General features: G+C 49.1%; 1 protein-coding gene across 1 annotated transcript in view; it reads right to left on the bottom strand.

Moving 5' to 3' along the window:
- Positions 1-21,090, bottom strand: part of LOC139546485 (anosmin-1-like) — a 74,219-nt gene that overhangs the window by 2,406 nt on the left and 50,723 nt on the right. Inside the window, exons 5-13 of the mRNA XM_071354911.1 lie at positions 19,642-19,826; positions 19,097-19,226; positions 14,490-14,695; positions 13,291-13,438; positions 12,743-12,889; positions 7,343-7,431; positions 6,039-6,210; positions 1,148-1,365; positions 5-146 (exon numbers count right to left, since the gene is read on the bottom strand). Of these exons, the coding sequence (XP_071211012.1) occupies positions 5-146; positions 1,148-1,365; positions 6,039-6,210; positions 7,343-7,431; positions 12,743-12,889; positions 13,291-13,438; positions 14,490-14,695; positions 19,097-19,226; positions 19,642-19,826 (1,437 nt within the window). The remainder of the gene's footprint in view (positions 1-4; positions 147-1,147; positions 1,366-6,038; positions 6,211-7,342; positions 7,432-12,742; positions 12,890-13,290; positions 13,439-14,489; positions 14,696-19,096; positions 19,227-19,641; positions 19,827-21,090) is intronic.

Genomic DNA, 21,090 nt, shown 5'->3' on the forward strand with positions numbered 1-21,090 from the left:
TTACGGTGTTGCAGGACTGGTAACACACTGGGGGTCTGGAAGGTCTTGACAGAGGCAGGACCCTCCCCTCCTGACGTTATCACCTGGACCTCCAGTCTGTAGTACGTGGCTGGTCGCAGGTTAGACACCACCAGCAGATTATGGTCCTGAAAGGGTTAACAGCACAAGAGAAGACAATTAACCATCGTTGGTGCCACTAGAAAACAATCTTTCACATGACACTCAGCATATGAGAGGTATTCAACCACTTCCAAGGACAAATTAAAGCTGATAGAAAATTGCTTATTTTTCTTAAGAACCCACACTAAAGATTTTTTTTTTTTTGTGGAACATTTTCTACAGTTACAAAGGATTTTAACAGCAATGTTGTATCAACTTCAATTTGTCCTCCAAGATGGACTGAATACCTTTCTCACATACAGACTGTTGTTCAATGCATTCACTTGGTTTGGAATTCAAGGTAGTAAACCGTTCTGTTCCCCAGATGCTTTTTTACCCACACATAGAAGTCTAGAGTTTTAGTCCCTTCTGATGTTAACATGTTGAATTAGCTGTTGGGTAACCTGGGCTATACCCCATCCACCCTCTGCTCTCAATTCAGGTAAACAAAGATACATCCTGTTTTCTCTCTTTCCCTTCCTGACAAACTGAGTGTAGTTATGGGTGTTTGTATTTTCAGAGCTGCTCGCTGGGCGGAGAAGACAGACAGAACGTGTTGTTGATATATTATGTAAAACCGGATGAAAGAGGAAGCAGGATAGGTAGATGACACACAGGAGGATGAGAACTTCTAGCAGGACACACCCCTCCCTCAGATCTCTCTCGGTTTCTCTGCACACCACTGCTTATCTCGTTATTTATGTAAAGAGAGCAACACAGTTGTATCCTTAAAATACCTCCACTCCTGGCAGGCATTGTTTAATGAAATGCTGAAGATGGAGCTTATTCTTTAGCTCGGGAAAAATACAATATATTTTCCCCAAGAATATATACATTTCCCTTCCTTGCTAATCTTTTGTGTCCTACAGCAAAGAGCCATGTCCTGGTATAACCTACTCTGAAGGGACAGCATGTAACTTTCCAAATAAGAAGTTCTGTCACAGGAACAATAGATTTACTTGAAAATAATAGAATGAAACAGACTTACTGGAGGCAGGATCTGGGACTGGGAGATGATGCTGTTGGGCAGGCTGTTTTGTCGGCTCTCTGTGGTGACCTCTGCCCAGGTGACCTGAAAGCCTGTGATTCGTTGATGGGCCAGGACCCGTGACACCCGCCACAGGAAGTTGCCTGTGATATTTCCCTCGTGGATGGAGAAGGACGCCGTCAGATTCTCTGGCTTAGCCAACACTTTGGGAACTGGGGCTGCAGAGAGAGATGGGAATAAAGATGTTGAAAAAAACTTGTCTGATGGACATGTGTTCTTGGCTTAATATAAATTCTATGGTGTGGTAAGAAATTAGTCAGAGTAGATTAATGTAAAGGACATTCCAGGTTGGAGCGAGCGGTCGCATTCGCACTTCGCTCCGCAGGTAGTATAACTTTTCATTACATTTCATTATAGTACAACGGTTTGATTTGTCTGATCTCAGCAATTTCTTCTTAGCTAGCTACATAGCCGTCTTTGTATCAAAGATAATTGCGTAATTATCGTAATTCGTCGTCCTAACGTAGTCAACACTGCTATCTGCCCAGCAGCTAGCCAGCTAGCAAACGTCCACCGTCTACCGAATAGCAGCACTGTAGAAACTATTACACTCAACGGAACGACTTGATTAGTGTAGTGTTAGCTAGCTACATAGTTGTCTTTGCTGTCTTCGTATCCGAGATAATTGTGTAGTTTAGAGTGTGTAGTTTTAGAGTGATTATCTTAATTTACCGAGGTTTGCTAGCCAGCTATTTGTCGTCCTTAACGTAGGAAACACTGCTAGCTAGCCAACAGCTAGCCAACGTCTACCGAATAGAACTTCCGCATTCAACAACCCGGTCGCATTCCGCTTCGCTCCACAGGTAGTATCACATTTCATTTCATTTCATTACAGTACAACGGTTTGATTTGTTTGATCGTAGCTAGCTACATAGCTAGCTACATAGCCGTCTTTGTATCAAAGATAATTGTGTAGTCTAGAGCGACTTTCTAGGTTAGCTAGCCAGCTATTGTCGTTCTTTTAACGCAACGTAACGTAATCAACACTGCTAGCTAGCCAGCTAGCCACCGAATAGCAGCACTGTAGAAACTATTACACTCAACGGAACGACTTGATTAGCGTAGTGTTAGCTAGCTACATAGTTGTCTTTACTGTCTTTGTATCTAAGATAACTGTGGAGTCTAGAGTAATTTCGGTTAGCTAGCCAGCTATTTTCGTCCGCTGCGCTGCCGTGCTCCTACCTAGTCAACACTGCTAGTCAACACTGCTAACACTGCTAACACTGCTAGCTAGCCAACTCCTACCGAATAGCAGCACTGTAGAAACTATCACATTACAACGGAACGATTTGATTAGTGTAGTGTTAGCTAGCTACATAGTTGTCTTTGCTGTCCTTGTTCTAAGACAATTGTGTAGTTTAGACTAATTATCTAGCCAGTTACCTGGCCAGCTACACTTTCAAACAAAGTCAACAACGCAGCCACTGCCAGCTAGCCTACTTCAGCAGTACTGTATCATTTTAATCATTTTAGTCAATAAGATTTTTGCTACTTAAGCTTAACTTTCTGAACATTCGAGACGTGTAGTCCACTTGTCATTCCAATCTCCTTTGCATTAGCGTAGCCTCTCCTGTAGCCTGTCAACTATGTGTCTGTCTATCCCTGTTCTCTCCTCTCTGCACAGACCATACAAACGCTTCACACCGCGTGGCCGCGGCCACCCTAACCTGGTGGTCCCAGCGCGCACGACCCACGTGGAGTTCCAGGTCTCCGGTAGCCTCTGGAACTGCCGATCTGCGGCCAACAAGGCAGAGTTCATCTCAGCCTATGCTTCCCTCCAGTCCCTCGACTTCTTGGCACTGACGGAAACATGGATCACCACAGATAACACTGCTACTCCTACTGCTCTCTCTTCGTCCGCCCACGTGTTCTCGCACACCCCGAGAGCTTCTGGTCAGCGGGGTGGTGGCACCGGGATCCTCATCTCTCCCAAGTGGTCATTCTCTCTTTCTCCCCTTACCCATCTGTCTATCGCCTCCTTTGAATTCCATGCTGTCACAGTTACCAGCCCTTTCAAGCTTAACATCCTTATCATTTATCGCCCTCCAGGTTCCCTCGGAGAGTTCATCAATGAGCTTGATGCCTTGATAAGCTCCTTTCCTGAGGACGGCTCACCTCTCACAGTTCTGGGCGACTTTAACCTCCCCACGTCTACCTTTGACTCATTCCTCTCTGCCTCCTTCTTTCCACTCCTCTCCTCTTTTGACCTCACCCTCTCACCTTCCCCCCCTACTCACAAGGCAGGCAATACGCTTGACCTCATCTTTACTAGATGCTGTTCTTCCACTAACCTCATTGCAACTCCCCTCCAAGTCTCCGACCACTACCTTGTATCCTTTTCCCTCTCGCTCTCATCCAACACTGCCCCTACTCGGATGGTATCGCGCCGTCCCAACCTTCGCTCTCTCTCCCCCGCTACTCTCTCCTCTTCCATCCTATCATCTCTTCCCTCTGCTCAAACCTTCTCCAACCTATCTCCTGATTCTGCCTCCTCAACCCTCCTCTCCTCCCTTTTTGCATCCTTTGACTCTCTATGTCCCCTATCCTCCAGGCCGGCTCGGTCCTCCCCTCCCGCTCCGTGGCTCGACGACTCATTGCGAGCTCACAGAACAGGGCTCCGGGCAGCCGAGCGGAAATGGAGGAAAACTCGCCTCCCTGCGGACCTGGCATCCTTTCACTCCCTCCTCTCTACATTTTCCTCTTCTGTCTCTGCTGCTAAAGCCACTTTCTACCACTCTAAATTCCAAGCATCTGCCTCTAACCCTAGGAAGCTCTTTGCCACCTTCTCCTCCCTCCTGAATCCTCCTCCCCCTCCCCCCCCCTCCTCCCTCTCTGCAGATGACTTCGTCAACCATTTTGAAAAGAAGGTCGACGACATCCGATCCTCGTTTGCTAAGTCAAACGACACCGCTGGTTCTGCTCACACTGCCCTACCCTGTGCTCTGACCTCTTTCTCCCCTCTCTCTCCAGATGAAATCTCGCGTCTTGTGACGGCCGGCCGCCCAACAACCTGCCCGCTTGACCCTATCCCCTCCTCTCTTCTCCAGACCATTTCCGGAGACCTTCTCCCTTACCTCACCTCGCTCATCAACTCATCCCTGACCGCTGGCTACGTCCCTTCCGTCTTCAAGAGAGCGAGAGTTGCACCCCTTCTGAAAAAACCTACACTCGATCCCTCCGATGTCAACAACTACAGACCAGTATCCCTTCTTTCTTTTCTCTCCAAAACTCTTGAACGTGCCGTCCTTGGCCAGCTCTACTGCTATCTCTCTCAGAATGACCTTCTTGATCCAAATCAGTCAGGTTTCAAGACTAGTCATTCAACTGAGACTGCTCTTCTCTGTATCACGGAGGCGCTCCGCACTGCTAAAGCTAACTCTCTCTCCTCTGCTCTCATCCTTCTAGACCTATCGGCAGCCTTCGATACTGTGAACCATCAGATCCTCCTCTCCACCCTCTCCGAGTTGGGCATCTCCGGCGCGGCCCACGCTTGGATTGCGTCCTACCTGACAGGTCGCTCCTACCAGGTGGCGTGGCGAGAATCTGTCTCCTCACCACGTGCTCTCACCACTGGTGTCCCCCAGGGCTCTGTTCTAGGCCCTCTCCTATTCTCGCTATACACCAAGTCACTTGGCTCTGTCATAACCTCACATGGTCTCTCCTATCATTGCTATGCAGACGACACACAATTAATCTTCTCCTTTCCCCCTTCTGATGACCAGGTGGCGAATCGCATCTCTGCATGTCTGGCAGACATATCAGTGTGGATGACGGATCACCACCTCAAGCTGAACCTCGGCAAGACGGAGCTGCTCTTCCTCCCGGGGAAGGACTGCCCGTTCCATGATCTCGCCATCACGGTTGACAACTCCATTGTGTCCTCCTCCCAGAGCGCTAAGAACCTTGGCGTGATCCTGGACAACACCCTGTCGTTCTCAACTAACATCAAGGCGGTGGCCCGTTCCTGTAGGTTCATGCTCTACAACATCCGCAGAGTACGACCCTGCCTCACACAGGAAGCGGCGCAGGTCCTAATCCAGGCACTTGTCATCTCCCGTCTGGATTACTGCAACTCGCTGTTGGCTGGGCTCCCTGCCTGTGCCATTAAACCCCTACAACTCATCCAGAACGCCGCAGCCCGTCTGGTGTTCAACCTTCCCAAGTTCTCTCACGTCACCCCGCTCCTCCGCTCTCTCCACTGGCTTCCAGTTGAAGCTCGCATCCGCTACAAGACCATGGTGCTTGCCTACGGAGCTGTGAGGGGAACGGCACCTCAGTACCTCCAGGCTCTGATCAGGCCCTACACCCAAACAAGGGCACTGCGTTCATCCACCTCTGGCCTGCTCGCCTCCCTACCACTGAGGAAGTACAGTTCCCGCTCAGCCCAGTCAAAACTGTTCGCTGCTCTGGCCCCCCAATGGTGGAACAAACTCCCTCACGACGCCAGGACAGCGGAGTCAATCACCACCTTCCGGAGACACCTGAAACCCCACCTCTTTAAGGAATACCTAGGATAGGATAAAGTAATCCTTCTGACCCCCCCCCCCCCCCCCTTAAAAGATTTAGATGCACTATTGTAAAGTGGCTGTTCCACTGGATGTCATAAGGTGAATGCACCAATTTGTAAGTCGCTCTGGATAAGAGCGTCTGCTAAATGACTTAAATGTTAAATGTTAAATGTTAATTAAAAAAGGCAATAGTCTACTTGTACCATAATATGAGAGGATGCCTCTTTCAACTAGCATGTGGAGTGCCTTGTAGTCAGACATAATGTTAAATGAGAATCAGTATCAGCATAACATGAACTAGTTGTACTGGGCAGCTGACTCACCTCCCTCCACAGGACAGGGGATGTGTTTGTGGCTCTTGTTCCTGATGGTGGCGCAGGACGGGGTGAGAAAGGTGGTGCTCTCATCCTTGGCGCGCCTCTTGGACTTGAGCATGTGAACGGTGACTTTGTACTTGCAGGAGAAGAGCAGGCCCGGGACGTTGATATAGTTCTCCTGAGCCAAGAAACACATTAAACGTTCAGAGACTTTGTGACTTTTACATGTCGCCCAGGTCACGTCCCTGAGAACCACCACAGATAATGAAATCCATGGAGCCAAGAGAGGATCAGATTCCCTCCCTATGCCCTTAAACAAGGCCCACATTACTGAACCACTTTGAACAGTCATGTGTTAGGGGTTAATCCACTAGTCCTCCAATCTACAATGCAAAATTATATCCTTTTTATGGGTTCCAAGTGTAACACAAATATAAAGGGGACACTTAATAAAAGACCAAGAGTACATTTTAGGGTAATTTGAAATGAAGATGACATGTCAACTCAATGTTAAGGAATTCTTAGCAGCATTCTAATGCCGCAGACTTGTTTCAGACATTAATTCACTATTGACCTAAAAGTCGCCTCCTGTGTCCCTTTATCCAGAAAATGTGAACATTTCCTGCTGAGTGGCTGGAATTAGATCTTTCATTTGTAATAATGTAGTTCTACCCTGATAGTCAGTAACTCAGAGGGTGTGTGTGAGTATTCTCTCTCATATGCAAAAACTCTGATTAAGAATGTACCAAGGCGCCATGTTTGCACACAAGAGACGTAGACCAACACTGTGCTGGAATCCTTCCCAGGAATCTATAGAAAAAAGGATGTGTATTTCCAAGCAACCAGAGAAGGGCTTCCTGAAGAATGTGTTGATTGCCAGGCCTATGCCATCCTGGAACAGCCCCGAGTTCAACCAGCACCACACAACCCCACCCAACCCCCACCACACTCACGCACACACACCCAGCATCCAATGTTCTCATTCTGGGGGTGCATAGTCCCCCATTCCCGGAAATATTGTTTTAGTAAATGTGTTTTATTGGGCAGCGTACCACGTTTGACCACACCAACTGAGTCATAACCAAAACAACAGTTGCTGATTTGCTGCAAAGCTACACAACGGAACTGAGGCGCTGAGTGGGGTCCTTTTCTTTAGACAACATGCCTTTTCAGAATGCCAGACAAAAGAGGTTGGCGGGCGATTTGCATACCACTGAGCTGCACATCAAGTCATGGGTCTACACAGCCACCGACACTTAGACTGATGAGGTTTACTTTGATAGAAGGATGATTTGAGGGATGGGACTGACCTGGGTGACTGATTTCTCTGGTCCTCTGGTCTCGTTATGGCTGCAGTACTCAGGCATCCACTGGACATGGTAACGACTCACCAGAGGGTCTAGGAGGAGAAAGAGAGAGGAGGTCACTGACCTGGTGCCAAAACTACAACAAAGAATCCGATGAGACAGCCATCAGACATGATACATGCTTGATGGATAAAATGATCTTACAATAACACCCAGTCAGACTGTTTGAGTACTCTATTACTGTCACACCATCAACCTGATCTTATGAGGCATTAACAGATCCTCTGATACAGTATCTGGCATAATGCATTCAAATACGCTTCTAAAGGCTCATCTCAACATAATAAAATAAGAAATAAAAAGGGGGGTTGAATTTGACTAAACGTGCGTACATTGAAAAAAAAATCGTAAATGTGTTGTTTAACCATCTCAAAAGGGAAGGGATCACTGCCGCTACCTCGCTTTCCAACTAAGGTGCCTGAATTGAGGTGCAAACTGACTTAGAGGAGATTCAGCAACACTTGGAGGACAATGGAATGAAATACAACAGCTTCTTTATTGCTAAAAGTAGACACTTTTATTTAACCATCTCATCAGCGAAACGTGGCATTGTAGGCCTACCCTCAGCAATGGTGAACCGGCCCCGGCCCCGGCACTAGTTCACTTCATTACTACATAGTAGTGCCTCATTGACTAATCAGTTCTGTTTATGCTCCCATTGCCCTGTCATTTTACTGGCATTATTATTCATCCAGCTGTGTGCGTTCCGATGTGAAATTATACTTTTCCTAATAATAATTGAGTTATGCTGTGTTAGCCCTTGGCAGGGGCTTCGATTGCGGTTGGGAGATAAAAAGAGGACTTTGAAGGTTTCGACACGGATCTGGCGCACACAGGCTCCCAGCAGTTTGGAAGCAGAAGAGAGGAATTACAGGGAAGCAGGAAATGGGAAGAAAATAAACAAGATATGCGTAGCCGGAGCTGACAGAGGGGAAGAGGTATAGAAAACAAGGAAAGGAACATGGAAAACAGGTATAGAGCTGCGCGGCAGTGTTCGATTTTTATTTTACCTTTATTTTATTTAACTAGGCAAGTCAGTTAAGAACAAATTCTTATTTTCAATGACGGCCTAGGAACAGTGCCTTGTTCAGGGGCAGAACGACAGATTTTTACCTTGTCAGCTCGGGGACTCGATCTTGCAACCTTTCGGTTACTAGTCCAACGCTCTAACCACTAGACTACCTGCCGCCCCATCATGGCTGTGAGCAAGTCTCAGAAGTCTATTGACCGCCGTCGCTACTGTTGCTGTACAATGTCTCTCTGCCTGTGCGTGCCTCTGTCTCTCTCTCTCTCTCTCCGTGTGCGTCTGTCTCTCTCTCTCTGTGTCTCTCTCTCTCTCCCCGTGTGCGTCTCTTTCTCTGTGTGTCTCTCCCCGCGTGCGTCTCTCCGTGTGTCTCTCCCCGCGTGTCTGTCTCCACACGTGTCTCTCCCAGCATGTGTCTCTCCCCGTGTGCGTCTCTCTCTCTCTCTCTGCGTGTGTCTCTCCCAGCGCGTGTCTCTCTCCCAGCGTGTGTCTCTCTCTCTATCTCCCCGTGTCTCTCCCCGCATGCGTCTCTCTCTCTCCCCGTGTCTCTCCCCGCATGCGTCTCTCTCTCTCTCTCTCCCCGCGTGCGTCTCTCTCTCTCTCCGTGTCTCTCCCCGCGTGCGTCTCTCTCTCTCTCTCCCAGCGCGTGTCTCTCTCCCGGCGTGTATCTCTCTCTCTCTGTGTCTCTCCCCGCATGCGTCTCTCTCTCTCTCCCCGCGTGCGTCTCTCTCTCTCTCTCCCAGCGTGTGTCTCTCTCTCTCTCTCCCAGCGTGTGTCTCTCTCTCTCTCCCCCCGTGTCTCTCCCCGCATGCGTCTCTCTCTCTCTCCCCGCGTGCGTCTCTCTCTCTCTGTGTCTCTCCCCGCGTGCGTCTCTCTCTCTCTCTCTCTCTCTCTCTCCCAGCGTGTCTCTCTCTCTCTCCGTGTCTCTCCCCGCGTGCGTCTCTCTCTCTCTCCCCGCGTGTGTCTCTCTCTCTCCCCGCGTGCGTCTCTCTCTCTCTCCCCGCGTGCGTCTCTCTCTCTCTCTCTCCCCGCGTGCGTCTCTCTCTCTCCCCGCGTGTCTCTACCCGCGTGCGTCTCTCTCTCTCTCTCCCCGCGTGTCTCTACCCGCGTGCGTCTCTCTCTCCCCGCGTGTCTCTCCCCGCGTGCGTCTCTCTCTCTCTCTCTCTCTCCCCGCCTGTCCCTACCCGCGTACGTCTCTCTCCCTCCGTGTGTCTCTCCCCGCGTGAGTCTCTCTCTCTCTCCCCCGTGTGTCTCTCCCCGCGTGCGTCTCTCTCTCCCCGTGCGTCTCTCTCTCTGTACGTCTCTCTCCCCACGTGCGTCTCTCTCCCTCCCTCTGTGTGTGTCTCTCTCTGTGTCTCTCCCCGCGTGCATCTCTCTCTCTCTCTGTGTGTCTCTCCCCGCGTGCGTCTCTCTCTCTCTCTGTGTGTCTCTCCCCGCGTGCGTCTCTCTCTCTGTGTGTGTGTCTCTCCCTGCATGTGTCTTTCTGCGTGCGTCTCTCTGCATGCGTCTCTCTCTGTGTCTCTCCCCGCGTGCGTCTCTCTCTCTCCCTGCGTGTGTCTTTCTGCGTGCGTCTCTCTCTGTGTCTCTCCCCACGTGCGTCTCTGCCCGTACATCTTTCTCTCTCCGTATGTCTCTCCCCGCGTATGTCTCTCTCCCTCCCTCTGTGTGTGTCTCTCCCCGCGTGCATCTCTCTCTCTCTCTGTGTCTCTCTCCCCGCGTGCGTCTCTCTCTCTGTGTGTGTGTCTCTCCCTGCATGTGTCTTTCTGCGTGCGTCTCTCTGCATGCGTCTCTCTCTGTGTCTCTCCCCGCGTGCGTCTCTCTCTCTCCCTGCGTGTGTCTTTCTGCGTGCGTCTCTCTCTGTGTCTCTCCCCACGTGCGTCTCTGCCCGTACATCTTTCTCTCTCCGTATGTCTCTCCCCGCGTACGTCTCTCTCCCTCCCTCTGTGTGTGTCTCTCTCTGTGTCTCTCCCCGCGTGCATCTCTCTCTCTCTCTGTGTGTCTCTCCCCGCGTGCGTCTCTCTCTCTCTCTGTGTGTCTCTCCCTGCGTGTGTCTCTCCCCGTGTGTCTCTCCCCACGTGCGTCTCTCTCTCTGTGCGTCTCTCTCTCTGTGTGTCTCTCCCCACGTGCGTCTCTCTCCCCGTACATCTTTCTCTCCCCGTGTGTCTCTCCCCACGTGCGTCTCTCCCCGTGTGTCTCTCCCCACGTGCGTCTCTCTCTCTGTGTGTCTCTCCCCACGTGCGTCTCTCTCCCCGTACATCTTTCTCTCCCTGTGTGTCTCTCCCCACGTGCGTCTCTCTCTCTGTGTGTCTCTCCCCACGTGCGTCTCTCTCCCCGTACATCTTTCTCTCTCCGTATGTCTCTCCCCGAGTGCGTCTCTCTCCCTCCCTCTGTGTGTCTCTCCCTACATGCGTCTCTCTCTGTGCGTCTCTCTCCGCGTGCGTCTCTCTCCCCGCGTGCGTCTCTCTCCCCGCGTGCGTCTCTCTCCCCGCGTGCGTCTCTCTCCCCGTGTGTGTGTGTGTGTGTGTGTGTATGTATGTATGTATGTATGTATGTGTCCCTCTCTCGCTGCCCGCGTGTGTGCGTCCCTCTCTCGCTCTCCGCGTGTGTGTGCGTCCCTCTCTCGCTCTCCGCGTGTGTGTGCGTCCCTCTCTCGCTCTCCGCGTGTGTGTGCGTCCCTCTCTCGCTCTCCGCGTGTGTGTGCGTCCCTCTCTCGCTCTCCGCGTTTGTGTGCGCCCCTCTCTCGCTCTCCGCGTTTGTGTGCGCCCCTCTCTCGCTCTCCGCGTGTGTGTGCGCCCCTCTCTCGCTCTCCGCGTGTGTGTGCGCCCCTCGCTCGCTCTCCGCGTGTGTGTGCGCCCCTCGCTCGCTCTCCGCGTGTGTGTGTGCGCACCCCTCTCTCGCTCTCCGCGTGTGTGTGCGCACCCCTCTCTCGCTCTCCGCGTGTGTGTGTGCGCGCGCGTGTGTGTGTGCGTCCCTCTCTCGCTCTCCGCGCGCGCGTGTGTGTGCGTGCGTCCCTCTCTCGCTCTCCGTGCGCGTGTGTGCGTCCCTCTCTCACTCTCCGCATGCGTGTCCCTCTCTCCCTCTCCCCACGTGCGTCTCTCACCCCCCCGTGTCTGTCTCTCTTCCTCCCTCCCCGTGTCTGTCTCCCCGTGATTCACTACATCACCCTCTGAGACCAGATGTGTCACAATGTTGACCTGCCTCAAAATGAGCGAGTGCAGTAATCAGTAGCGTTGAGTTAACTTTAAACTGAGGGACAAGTTCTGAATACACAGAGTCTGATGAAGAGAAACCTGATCCTAGGCGTTCAGGGACCAGATCTCGCTCTCTCTCTCCAGTCCAGCTGTCTGCTTCCTCCTGTATAACCACAGTGGTCAGAGGCAGACCCAGAACCCTCCATCGTCAACCCAGTTAGAGGCCGTGTCTGTGCCCACCACACCACCACCCTGCCAGACTAGAACTGCTGCAGTGTAATGGAGTCACCCCCCCAGGCTAAGCCATGGAGTGGGCCCAGAACCAAGTCCAAAACACTCTGTGCTGAACGTGTGCCCAAGCCAGTCACAATACACTCAGCCTTGCTAACCACTCTGGACCAGGAAGACTCTCCAGCTCTTCTCAGTCGCTCTGTGATTCAGCAGAAGGCCTCATCACCAGGCTTCTCCCCTCCCCAGCCTGGGCATTTCTGCCTCCACTTTGTGGAGCTTGGCTCGGGCGATGACATATTAGCAACATAACATTGTCCAGTGAATTGGACTTGACAGGCTACCCTTGGAGCGCGCCTTTCAAGGTTTTCATATTTCCACTCTGGTCTTAATCGTGGAGGCTGGCACACAAAGTCCAAGGAGGAGTACAAAGTTTAAGGATTCTATGGACACTTATGCGATGATTTGTCTGTAATGCTTTAAACCTTTTACGTCCTCCTGTGTGTTTCTGCAGGGTGACGTCAGGTCTTGTAAAACAAAACGGACAGTTTCAACACTAATAAGAGAGACGGCTCAATAAGCTCCATCACCTCTTGTTCCCGGTGTTTATTTTTCTTCAGCTAACAGAACGTCCTAGACCTCCGCTCCTCCTGGTCCACGGTAGATTCACACTCACTCACCCTGCGCTCATATTACTCCAGTCAGACACAAGGTTTCATTTAGTCGCTCTACAATATTCAACAGCATTTTTCCAGATTGAACTTAACTGAGAATCATTCATATTCCAAAATTAATTAGTCGATAAAAAGATTCAGGATGACTTATGAAGGAGAAATGATGTGGCAATTACAGTAGTGTAGGAGCCAAGAGCCACATACAGAACAGGCACATGGTACATACCTTCCCGGTTCTTCCAGTAAACGCGCACCTGCAGCTGGCCGTCCTGGTAGAAGGGTGTGCCGACCTCCAGAGGGCCTGCCGGGCGCTTGCTCAGGGTGGAGCCAACGGGCATGATCACTTCCTTCTCTTTCTTGGACACTAGTTTCACTTGGTTGGACAAAGAGAAGAAAAGTTCAAGTCTCATTTCCAGTCCAGGTAAACTCAGAAAAGCTCAGAATGCAGCTTTAAGCTCTTATATGGGAAGTTTACAGTATACTTAAATCTATGATCATACCAATAATTATGCTAATAAATACTTTTAAATTCATTCATAAAAACTGTGTCGAATAGCATCTTGATTTATCACCAAGTCCAATGAGCTCAGCCTTGTCATTAACTCAATGCCATTTTACATTTATAGTTGAGTCATTTAGCAAACACTTATGCAGAGCGACTTAGTTAGTCCATTCATCTTAAGATACTGTAGCTCGGTGGGACAACCACATCTCAAATCATAGTAAGTACATTTTTCCTCAAAGTAGCTATCAGCATGCCCCATGATGCCTTGCCTGAGCCATTGTTCTGGGAGGAGGTGCTGAAGTGGAGTGACGCCTTGGAGCTCTTCAGACGCACCTGACCCCAGTAGGTGACGGCCTGCAGCTCCACCGTGTAGCTACTGTTGGTCAGCAGCCCCTCCACATCCACCCAGCTCTGGGCCTGAAACCACAGACACACCCACACATTGTCACCCACAGAGCAGACCATAACCGTGTCCCTCAATCCAGTAGACTAGAACAGTCCTAACCCAAGCCTGGTCTGTGGGAAGAAGAACCATCCTTATTGGGAACACGTGTGCTGGTTTAAACCAACATGTAGAGAGACGGTGATGAGGTCTGTGTGAGGGAGCTGCATTATCCCCATCCCCTGGGGCTTCGTTACGTTGTGTTTAGGTCTCAGCATTCCTCCAGCAGCATGGGCCTGATAGGCTCCAGTTATTGACCGGCGCTTGTTTTGACATACCACCATCAGCAGGTAGCGATCAAAGCCCTGCAGTCCCAGAGTGGACACCAGTAGTACATGTGTCAATAGGTATCCGGTGTCTCCCAGCTTTCTCACCTCCACACCACATCTGCAACTGGTTACCAACACTCATTCAGGATTCTAAGTCAGCAAAAGTGGTATGTCTAGACAATGGCATTTTTGCTTTATTCACTATCAAAATTCTCTTCTTCATAGCGATGATAAGCTGAACAGACATTTGAGGATATTGCACTTTTCATACCACTTAATTTGACAGTTTATTCATTGTTATCCAATTACTAAGAAACCACTGGGCTAATCCTAGTTTACTAGTACTCCAAACAATAGTAACCTTGACAAATATGCATTAAGTTATCCAAAGAACACAATCGTGTGACACTGCATGATTTATCTAGCTGTAAATAAGGCACAAATGATATGGTGTGTTTTCTTTCAAAGCTTAACCAAGCGTTTAAGGGGAAATAAAGGAAAATAAAACAATGAGGCCAGCAGTGCGTTGTGCTGCTTGAACAATAGCGTTAAGAGTTTATGTAATCAAATGCGATCTGCCTCGCCTTGTATATGTTTTTCCATTGTGGGGCCTTTGGTTCTTATTTACAGTGCAGAGACTAGGGGAGTGGGGTTTAGATGGGTCTGGTCCAACCAGGCCAGCCCAGGCCCGCAGTCTTTAGCCTCCCAACCCGCCGACACATCACCCAGACAGGGGGAGAGAGGAGCCGATGCTTACCCCGTTGGTGGTCTTCCTCCTCTTCTTCTTGGATGGCACCAGGGACTTGCCAGGGACGGTCCAGCTCCAGAAGACTTTGTAGTGATGGACTGGGATGTCAGGCTCCTCGGGCAGGGTCCAGTTGAGACGGGCTGTCACCGTCCCCTCAGCACCCAGCGTCATGTTGGTGACACGCAGGCTGGCTGGGCTGGGAGGGGCAGCAGGATCTGGAGAGAGACCAGGAACACAGTACTGTAAAGTCATTCACAGCAGCTCTCCTCTGTCCAGCTGTCAGAACTGTTTTTGCTTGTTCAATTTGGGAGCAACGACAATAAGAGGCGTCAGAAAAGTGACAGCTGCAAGGTCTTCGTGGTGCTAATGATTGGCTTGTGATTCACAAACCGCCCCCCTCACCAAAAAAAGTTTGTTCTTAATTAGAAGGGACAATCAATGAACCACAGAAATGTGTTTCTTGATAAAAGCATGTCAGACATTTGGTTTAACGTGTCTAACCAGGGTACATTTGCACCAGTTGAGAAAGTTTAGCAGGGCCTGGCCAGTATGATGGTGTAACGTAATTAGTCCACCACTGAATCAGTCATGAGATGTTATGACAGGTGTCATGTCACGTCTATGACAGCGTTATGCAGGATGGAGAGCTCAGGTCAAGGGTCACCAAACACATGCTGCGCACTTTGGCTCTACCCTCACATTCCATCTACTCTCCCTACTGGGGGGCGTGCGTGCAAGTAAGTAAGATGGCTGGTTTTGAGGCTGGCCAGATGGGGTCTGTCTCAGGATTTCTGGCAGCTGCAGTGTACAGTAAAGTATGGATGTCAGGCCGGTGGACCCAGGCAGGGCCAGGCAGTCAGAGGCAGGGGCAGGGACGCCAGACCAGAGGGAATTGGCTCTTAAGATTATGGAGACTACAGCCCTGTTACGGTCAGCTCCTCTCCCCTTCCCTCTCCCACTTGAAAGTGGGTCCAGAACTAAGTCCACAACACTCTGGGCTGAACATGTGCCCAACCCAATCAGAAGAGACTGTTTCAGAGCGAACCAGCTGTTATCCATGCTATATCAAATATGCAGCGAGAGTTTTTTGCAAAATGCCCAAACAAAGTATGGTGGTGCAAAATTGCAATCACTCCACACTGCCCTTTCCCACCTTGACAAAAGGAACACCTTTTGAGAATGCTGTTCATTGACTACAGCTCAGTGTTCAACACCATAGTGCCCTCAAAGCTCATCACTAAGCTAAGGACCCTGGGACTAAACACCTCCCTCTGCAACTGGATCCTGGACTTCCTGACGGGCTGCCCAACGATGAGACAGCCTATAGGGAGGAGGTCAGAGACCTGGCAGTGTGGTGACACGACAACAACCTCTCCCTCAATGTGAGCAAGACAAAGGATCTGATCATGGACTAAAGGAAAAGGCGGGCTGAACAGGCATCATTAACATTGACGGGGCTGTAGTGGAGCTGGTCGAGAGTTTCAAGTTCCTTGGTGTCCACATCACCAACGAACTATCATGGTCCAAACACACCAAGACAGTCGTGAAGAGGGCACGACAAACCTTTCCCCCCTCAGGAGACTGAAAAGATTTGGCATAGGTCCCCAGATCCTCAAATAGTTCTACAGTTGCACCTTTGAGAGCATAACCGGTTGCGTCACCGGCTGGTATGGCAACTGCTCGGCATCTGACCGTAAGGCACTACAGAGGGTAGTGCGAAAGGCCCAGTACATCACCGGGGCCAAGCTTCCTGCCATCCAGGACCTATATAATAGGCGGTGTCAGAGGAAAGCCCATAAAATTGTCAGACTCTCCAGTCACCCAAGTCAGACTGTTTTCACTACTACTTAATCAACTGGCCACCGTCTATTTACATTGACACCCCACCATTTGTTTTGTACACTGCTGCTGTTTATTATCTATGCATAGTCACTTCACCCCTACCTACATGTACAAATTAACAAACCTGTACCCCCACACACTGACTCAGTACAGGTACCCCCTGTATAAAGCCTCATTGTTGTTATGTTATTGTGTTACTTTTAATTTTAAAAAATTACTTAAGAAAATAGACCAAATAAACTAAACTCTTCTTGAACTGCACTGTTGGTTAAGGGCTTGTAAGTAAGCATTTCATGGTAAGGTCTACACTTGTTGTACTAAGTGGTTGTTCCACTGGATATCATAAGGTGAATGCACCAATTTGTAAGTCGCTCTGGATAAGAGCGTCTGCTAAATGACTTAAATGTAAATGTAAATGTACTCGTCGCATGTGACAAATAAAGTTTGATTTGATTATCAGACTGAGCTATGTAAATAACAATGAAATGACAGAATCAAATCGCTCATCAAGTCCATGACAGCTATCAACTGTCAGTCCCAGCCAATCAGAATACGTTTTTCCCCCACAAAGGTGATTTATTACAGACAGAAATAATCCTCAGTTTCATTAGCGGTCCGGGTAGCTGGTCTCAGATGATCCCGCAGGTGAAGAAGCCGGATGTGGAGGTCCTGGGGTGGCGTGGTTGCACGTGGTCTGCATTTGTGAGGCCGGATGGACGTACTGTCAAATTCTCTAAAATGACTTATGGTAGAAAAATGTACATTGAATTCTCTGGCAACAGCTTTGGTGGACCTTCCAGCAGTCAGCGTGCCAATTGCAAAACGCTCCCTCAAAACATCTGTGGCATTGTGTTGTGACAAAACTGTACATTTTAGAGTGCACCTGTGTAGTGCACCTGTGTAATCATGCTGTTTAATCAGCTTCTTGATATGCCACACCTGTCAGGTGGATGGATTATCTTGGCAAAGGAGAAAACGCTCACTAACAAGGATGTAAACAAATTTGTGCACTAAATTTGTGTGTATGGAAAATGTCTGGGATCTTTTATTTTAGCTCATGAAATATGGGACCAACACTTAACACGTTGCATTTATATCGGGGCTCTCCTCGGCAGCTCAGAGTCGTTGTTGTGCTCGAAGCGTGAGAAAAAGGTGTTTAGCTGTTCCGTGATCGTTAGGAGCCACTGCCACATATGCCTGGTGTCCGACTCGCTGAATTGCTCCTCCATTTTTTCCCTATACTGTTGTTTCGCCATCTTGATCGATCTGCGTAGGTAGTATTTGTGCTGTTTAACCATACTAATAGAAATGACCAGGTAGGTCCTTCAGGCAGCATGTAATGTACCACTACCACCAAACCGGTAGCCTAGCGGTTAAGAGCGTTGGGCCTAAATGTCACTGGTTCGAATCCCTGAGCAAACTAGTTGAAAAATATGTTGATGTGCCCTTGAGCAAGGCACTTAACCCCCTAATTGCTCCTGTAAGTTGCTCTGAATAAGAGCATCTGCTAAATTAGTCAAATGTAAGGTGGTTTGTGTTTTGGTTCCCTGGTGAGTATTCCACTAGTATCTTATCATAGCTATGCATACTGAAGATCAAGACAAAGGTGGCTACTACTTGACAAAAGCTCTCCCCAAAGGCATGTTGGGAAAGCAAACGCGAGAACTCAGACATAGGGTCAAATCCTGTTCAACTTGATCTCAGTGCACTGCATTTAGTGTCATTCAACGTGGGAACACACAGAGCAGTACAGGCATCAGCACAGCCCTACAGCCAGCCATCAAACTAGATCTGTGCTCCTTTGTAGCACAGATCTGAAGCACTGAGCAGCCTACCTTACCTCATTCTCCATGGAAGCCAGACAACTTACATGCAGTTGAAACCTGCAATATCCTGACTAACTCAGACATATTACATGTTATATGGCTGTAAAGAGGGAAAAGCCCACCTTTGAAGAGCTACACGTACAAAGGTCTGGTTGCAACACTATGCAGAAAACAACATGTTCTGCACTCAGGGGTTTCTGATGACTCTCTGTGCTCTGTTTGGCATCAGTGTGAATTGACAACATTAGGATTGGAAGGGCGAGGAATGCTAAATCAGATTTGAGGTTCAGGTTTGCTAGGTAGGGAGATTTTTTTTAAAATCTGGACCTGGATTTTTAAGACATCGTGCCAAAATCATTTAGCTATTTGTTTGTAATAAATTAGCATTGCGGGTGTGAATAATCTGTAATGTACAGAGTGTATGTGTAACAGTATAACTTTACGGCGTCCCCTCGCCCCGACCCGGGCGCGAACCAGGGACCCTCTGCACACATCAACAACAGTCACCCACGAAGCATCGTTACCCATCGCTCCACAAAAGCCGCGGCCCTTGCAGAGCAAGGGGAACCACTACTTCAATTCAAGGTCTCAAAGTGAGTGATGTAACCGATTGAAACGCTATTAGCGCGCACCACCGACTAGCTAGCCATTTCACATCCGTTACATATGTATGTATATTTCTGCAGAGTGGGTTTCCTCAGTGCATGCTTGATTTAATTCAAGCCAAAGGTCACAGACACACCAACGCATTACGCAGAAAACACAATTTGTACATGCGCATGTGTAACAAAATGGGTCAATGGGCCGTTACTGAGGCAAATCATGTTGTAAAGGATTGTCCCACCTGTTCCTAGGCCTTGACTGTAGCAAAGAGAGAGGATAGGGTGTCACACAGGAACTGACACTCATTGCAGGGGCCCCACACACACACACTCAGACGTAGCCTACCTCTGGAGGAGCGGAAGTGTTTGCTGGGGGCAGTAAACCCGCGGGTCCCGTGCACGTTGACGGCCGCCACTCTGAACTGGTACCATCTGCTGGCTCTGATGTCGGCCAGTTGGACACGCTCCTCTGTAGTCTGAGGGACAGATGGGAGAGAGCAAGCACACAGGGGTCAGAGGTCACAACTTTTGTGAGTGTTGCTGCAACATCAGTCATCTGTCTGTTTTCCTTGCCAAACTTTCAAAGACACTGACTGTAAGGAATGTGCAACAGTGTCAGACAGTCTGAATGACAGCTGTGGAGTAGCACCCTGACTTTCTCACATCCATCTCGTGGTGAAAATATTCGTTTTAGGGTTTGTTTTTCCCCCAAAGAATGCATCACAGATTTTTCGTTAAATCTTTCAACAAAAGTACTGAGCATGCAACTAAATTAAATGGTTTGATGACAATGTGCTGTATGTGAATGAAAGAGCGATCCTCCACATGCAGTAAGGTATTCAGAGAAGCCTGGTTTGGTATGTTGTGGTGTAGTGTGCCTTGCTGACCTACCTGTGCCACGGTCTCCCACTCTGTGGCGTCGTCCTCACTGGGGTGGATGCCATAGTTCCAGCAGCGCTGCACCACGTACAGGACAGGCTCCACAGAGATGTTGAACTTAGAGGACCAGCGGATCTCCAGGCCTCCTGACAGCTGTTCCACAAACACTAGCTCCTTCCTAGGCTTCAGAGGAGCTCCTGAGAACACATACACATGACATCACTGTGAGACTGACTATGGTAGAGAATGGGGCATGACATCACGGTGCGACAGAATTAAGGAGAGACATGCCATCATCACTGGGAGACTGACGTTTAGAGAAAAATGACATAACATCACCACTGTGAGATTGAGACAGACAGCCAGACACTGTCCACTGGGCCAATAGCATGGTCATTGTGCTGTGACGGACCGTGATATACTCTTGGATGAAGAGAATGTGTTTTACCAGCTGTCTCTTTGGGGAGGAGGACACAGATAATTAGCCTCTAGGTATGTGAGGTAGAGTGGAACGCAGAGGAGCTTACACTATGTCAAAACACACACAGTAGATGGGTAAACACATACAGTGCCTTCAGAAAGTAGAAACACACCCCTCAACTTTTTCCAGCCTGAATTTAAAATGGGTTACATTGAGATTGTTTGTCACTGGCCTACACACAATACCCCATAATGTCAAGGTAGAATGATGTTTACATCATTTTTACAAATGATTAAAAAATGAAAAGCTGAAATGCCTCGAGTCAATAAGTATTCACCCCCCTTTGCTATGGCAAGCCTAAATACATTCAGAATAAACATTTGCTTAACAGGTCACATAATAAGTTGCATGGACTCAGTGTGCAATAGGCTTGCAAGCCAAAGAACACCATCCAAACCGTGAAGCACGGGGGTGTCAGCATCATGTTGTGGGGGTGCTTTGCTGCAGGAGGGACTGGTACACTTCACAAAATAGATGGCATCATGAGGGAGGAAAATTATGTGGATATATTGAAGAAACATCTCAAGCCATCAGTCAGGAAGTTGAAGCTTGGTCGCAAATGGGTCTTCCAAATGGACAATGACCAGGATTGCAAGCGAAGTTGTGGCAAAATGGCTTAAGGACAACAAAGTCAAGTTGTAGTGGCCATCACAAAGCCCTGACCTCAATCCCATAGAAAATGTGTGGGCAGAACTGAAAAAGCGTGTACGAGCAAGGAGGCCTACAAACCTGTCTCAGTTACACCAGCTCTGTCAGGAGGAATGGGCCAAAATTCACCCAACTTATTGTGGGAAGCTTGTGGAAGGCTACCAAAAACATTTGACCCAAGTTAAAGGTCATGCTACCAAATACTAATTGAGTGTATGTAAACTTCTGACCCACTGGGAATGTGATGAATGAAATAAGTAATTGTCTCTACTATTATTCTGACATTTCACATTCTTGAAACAAAGTGGTGATCCTAACTGACCTAAGACAGT

This window comes from Salvelinus alpinus, chromosome 20 (assembly GCF_045679555.1).
Source record: "Salvelinus alpinus chromosome 20, SLU_Salpinus.1, whole genome shotgun sequence".
Lineage (NCBI taxonomy): Eukaryota > Metazoa > Chordata > Actinopteri > Salmoniformes > Salmonidae > Salvelinus > Salvelinus alpinus.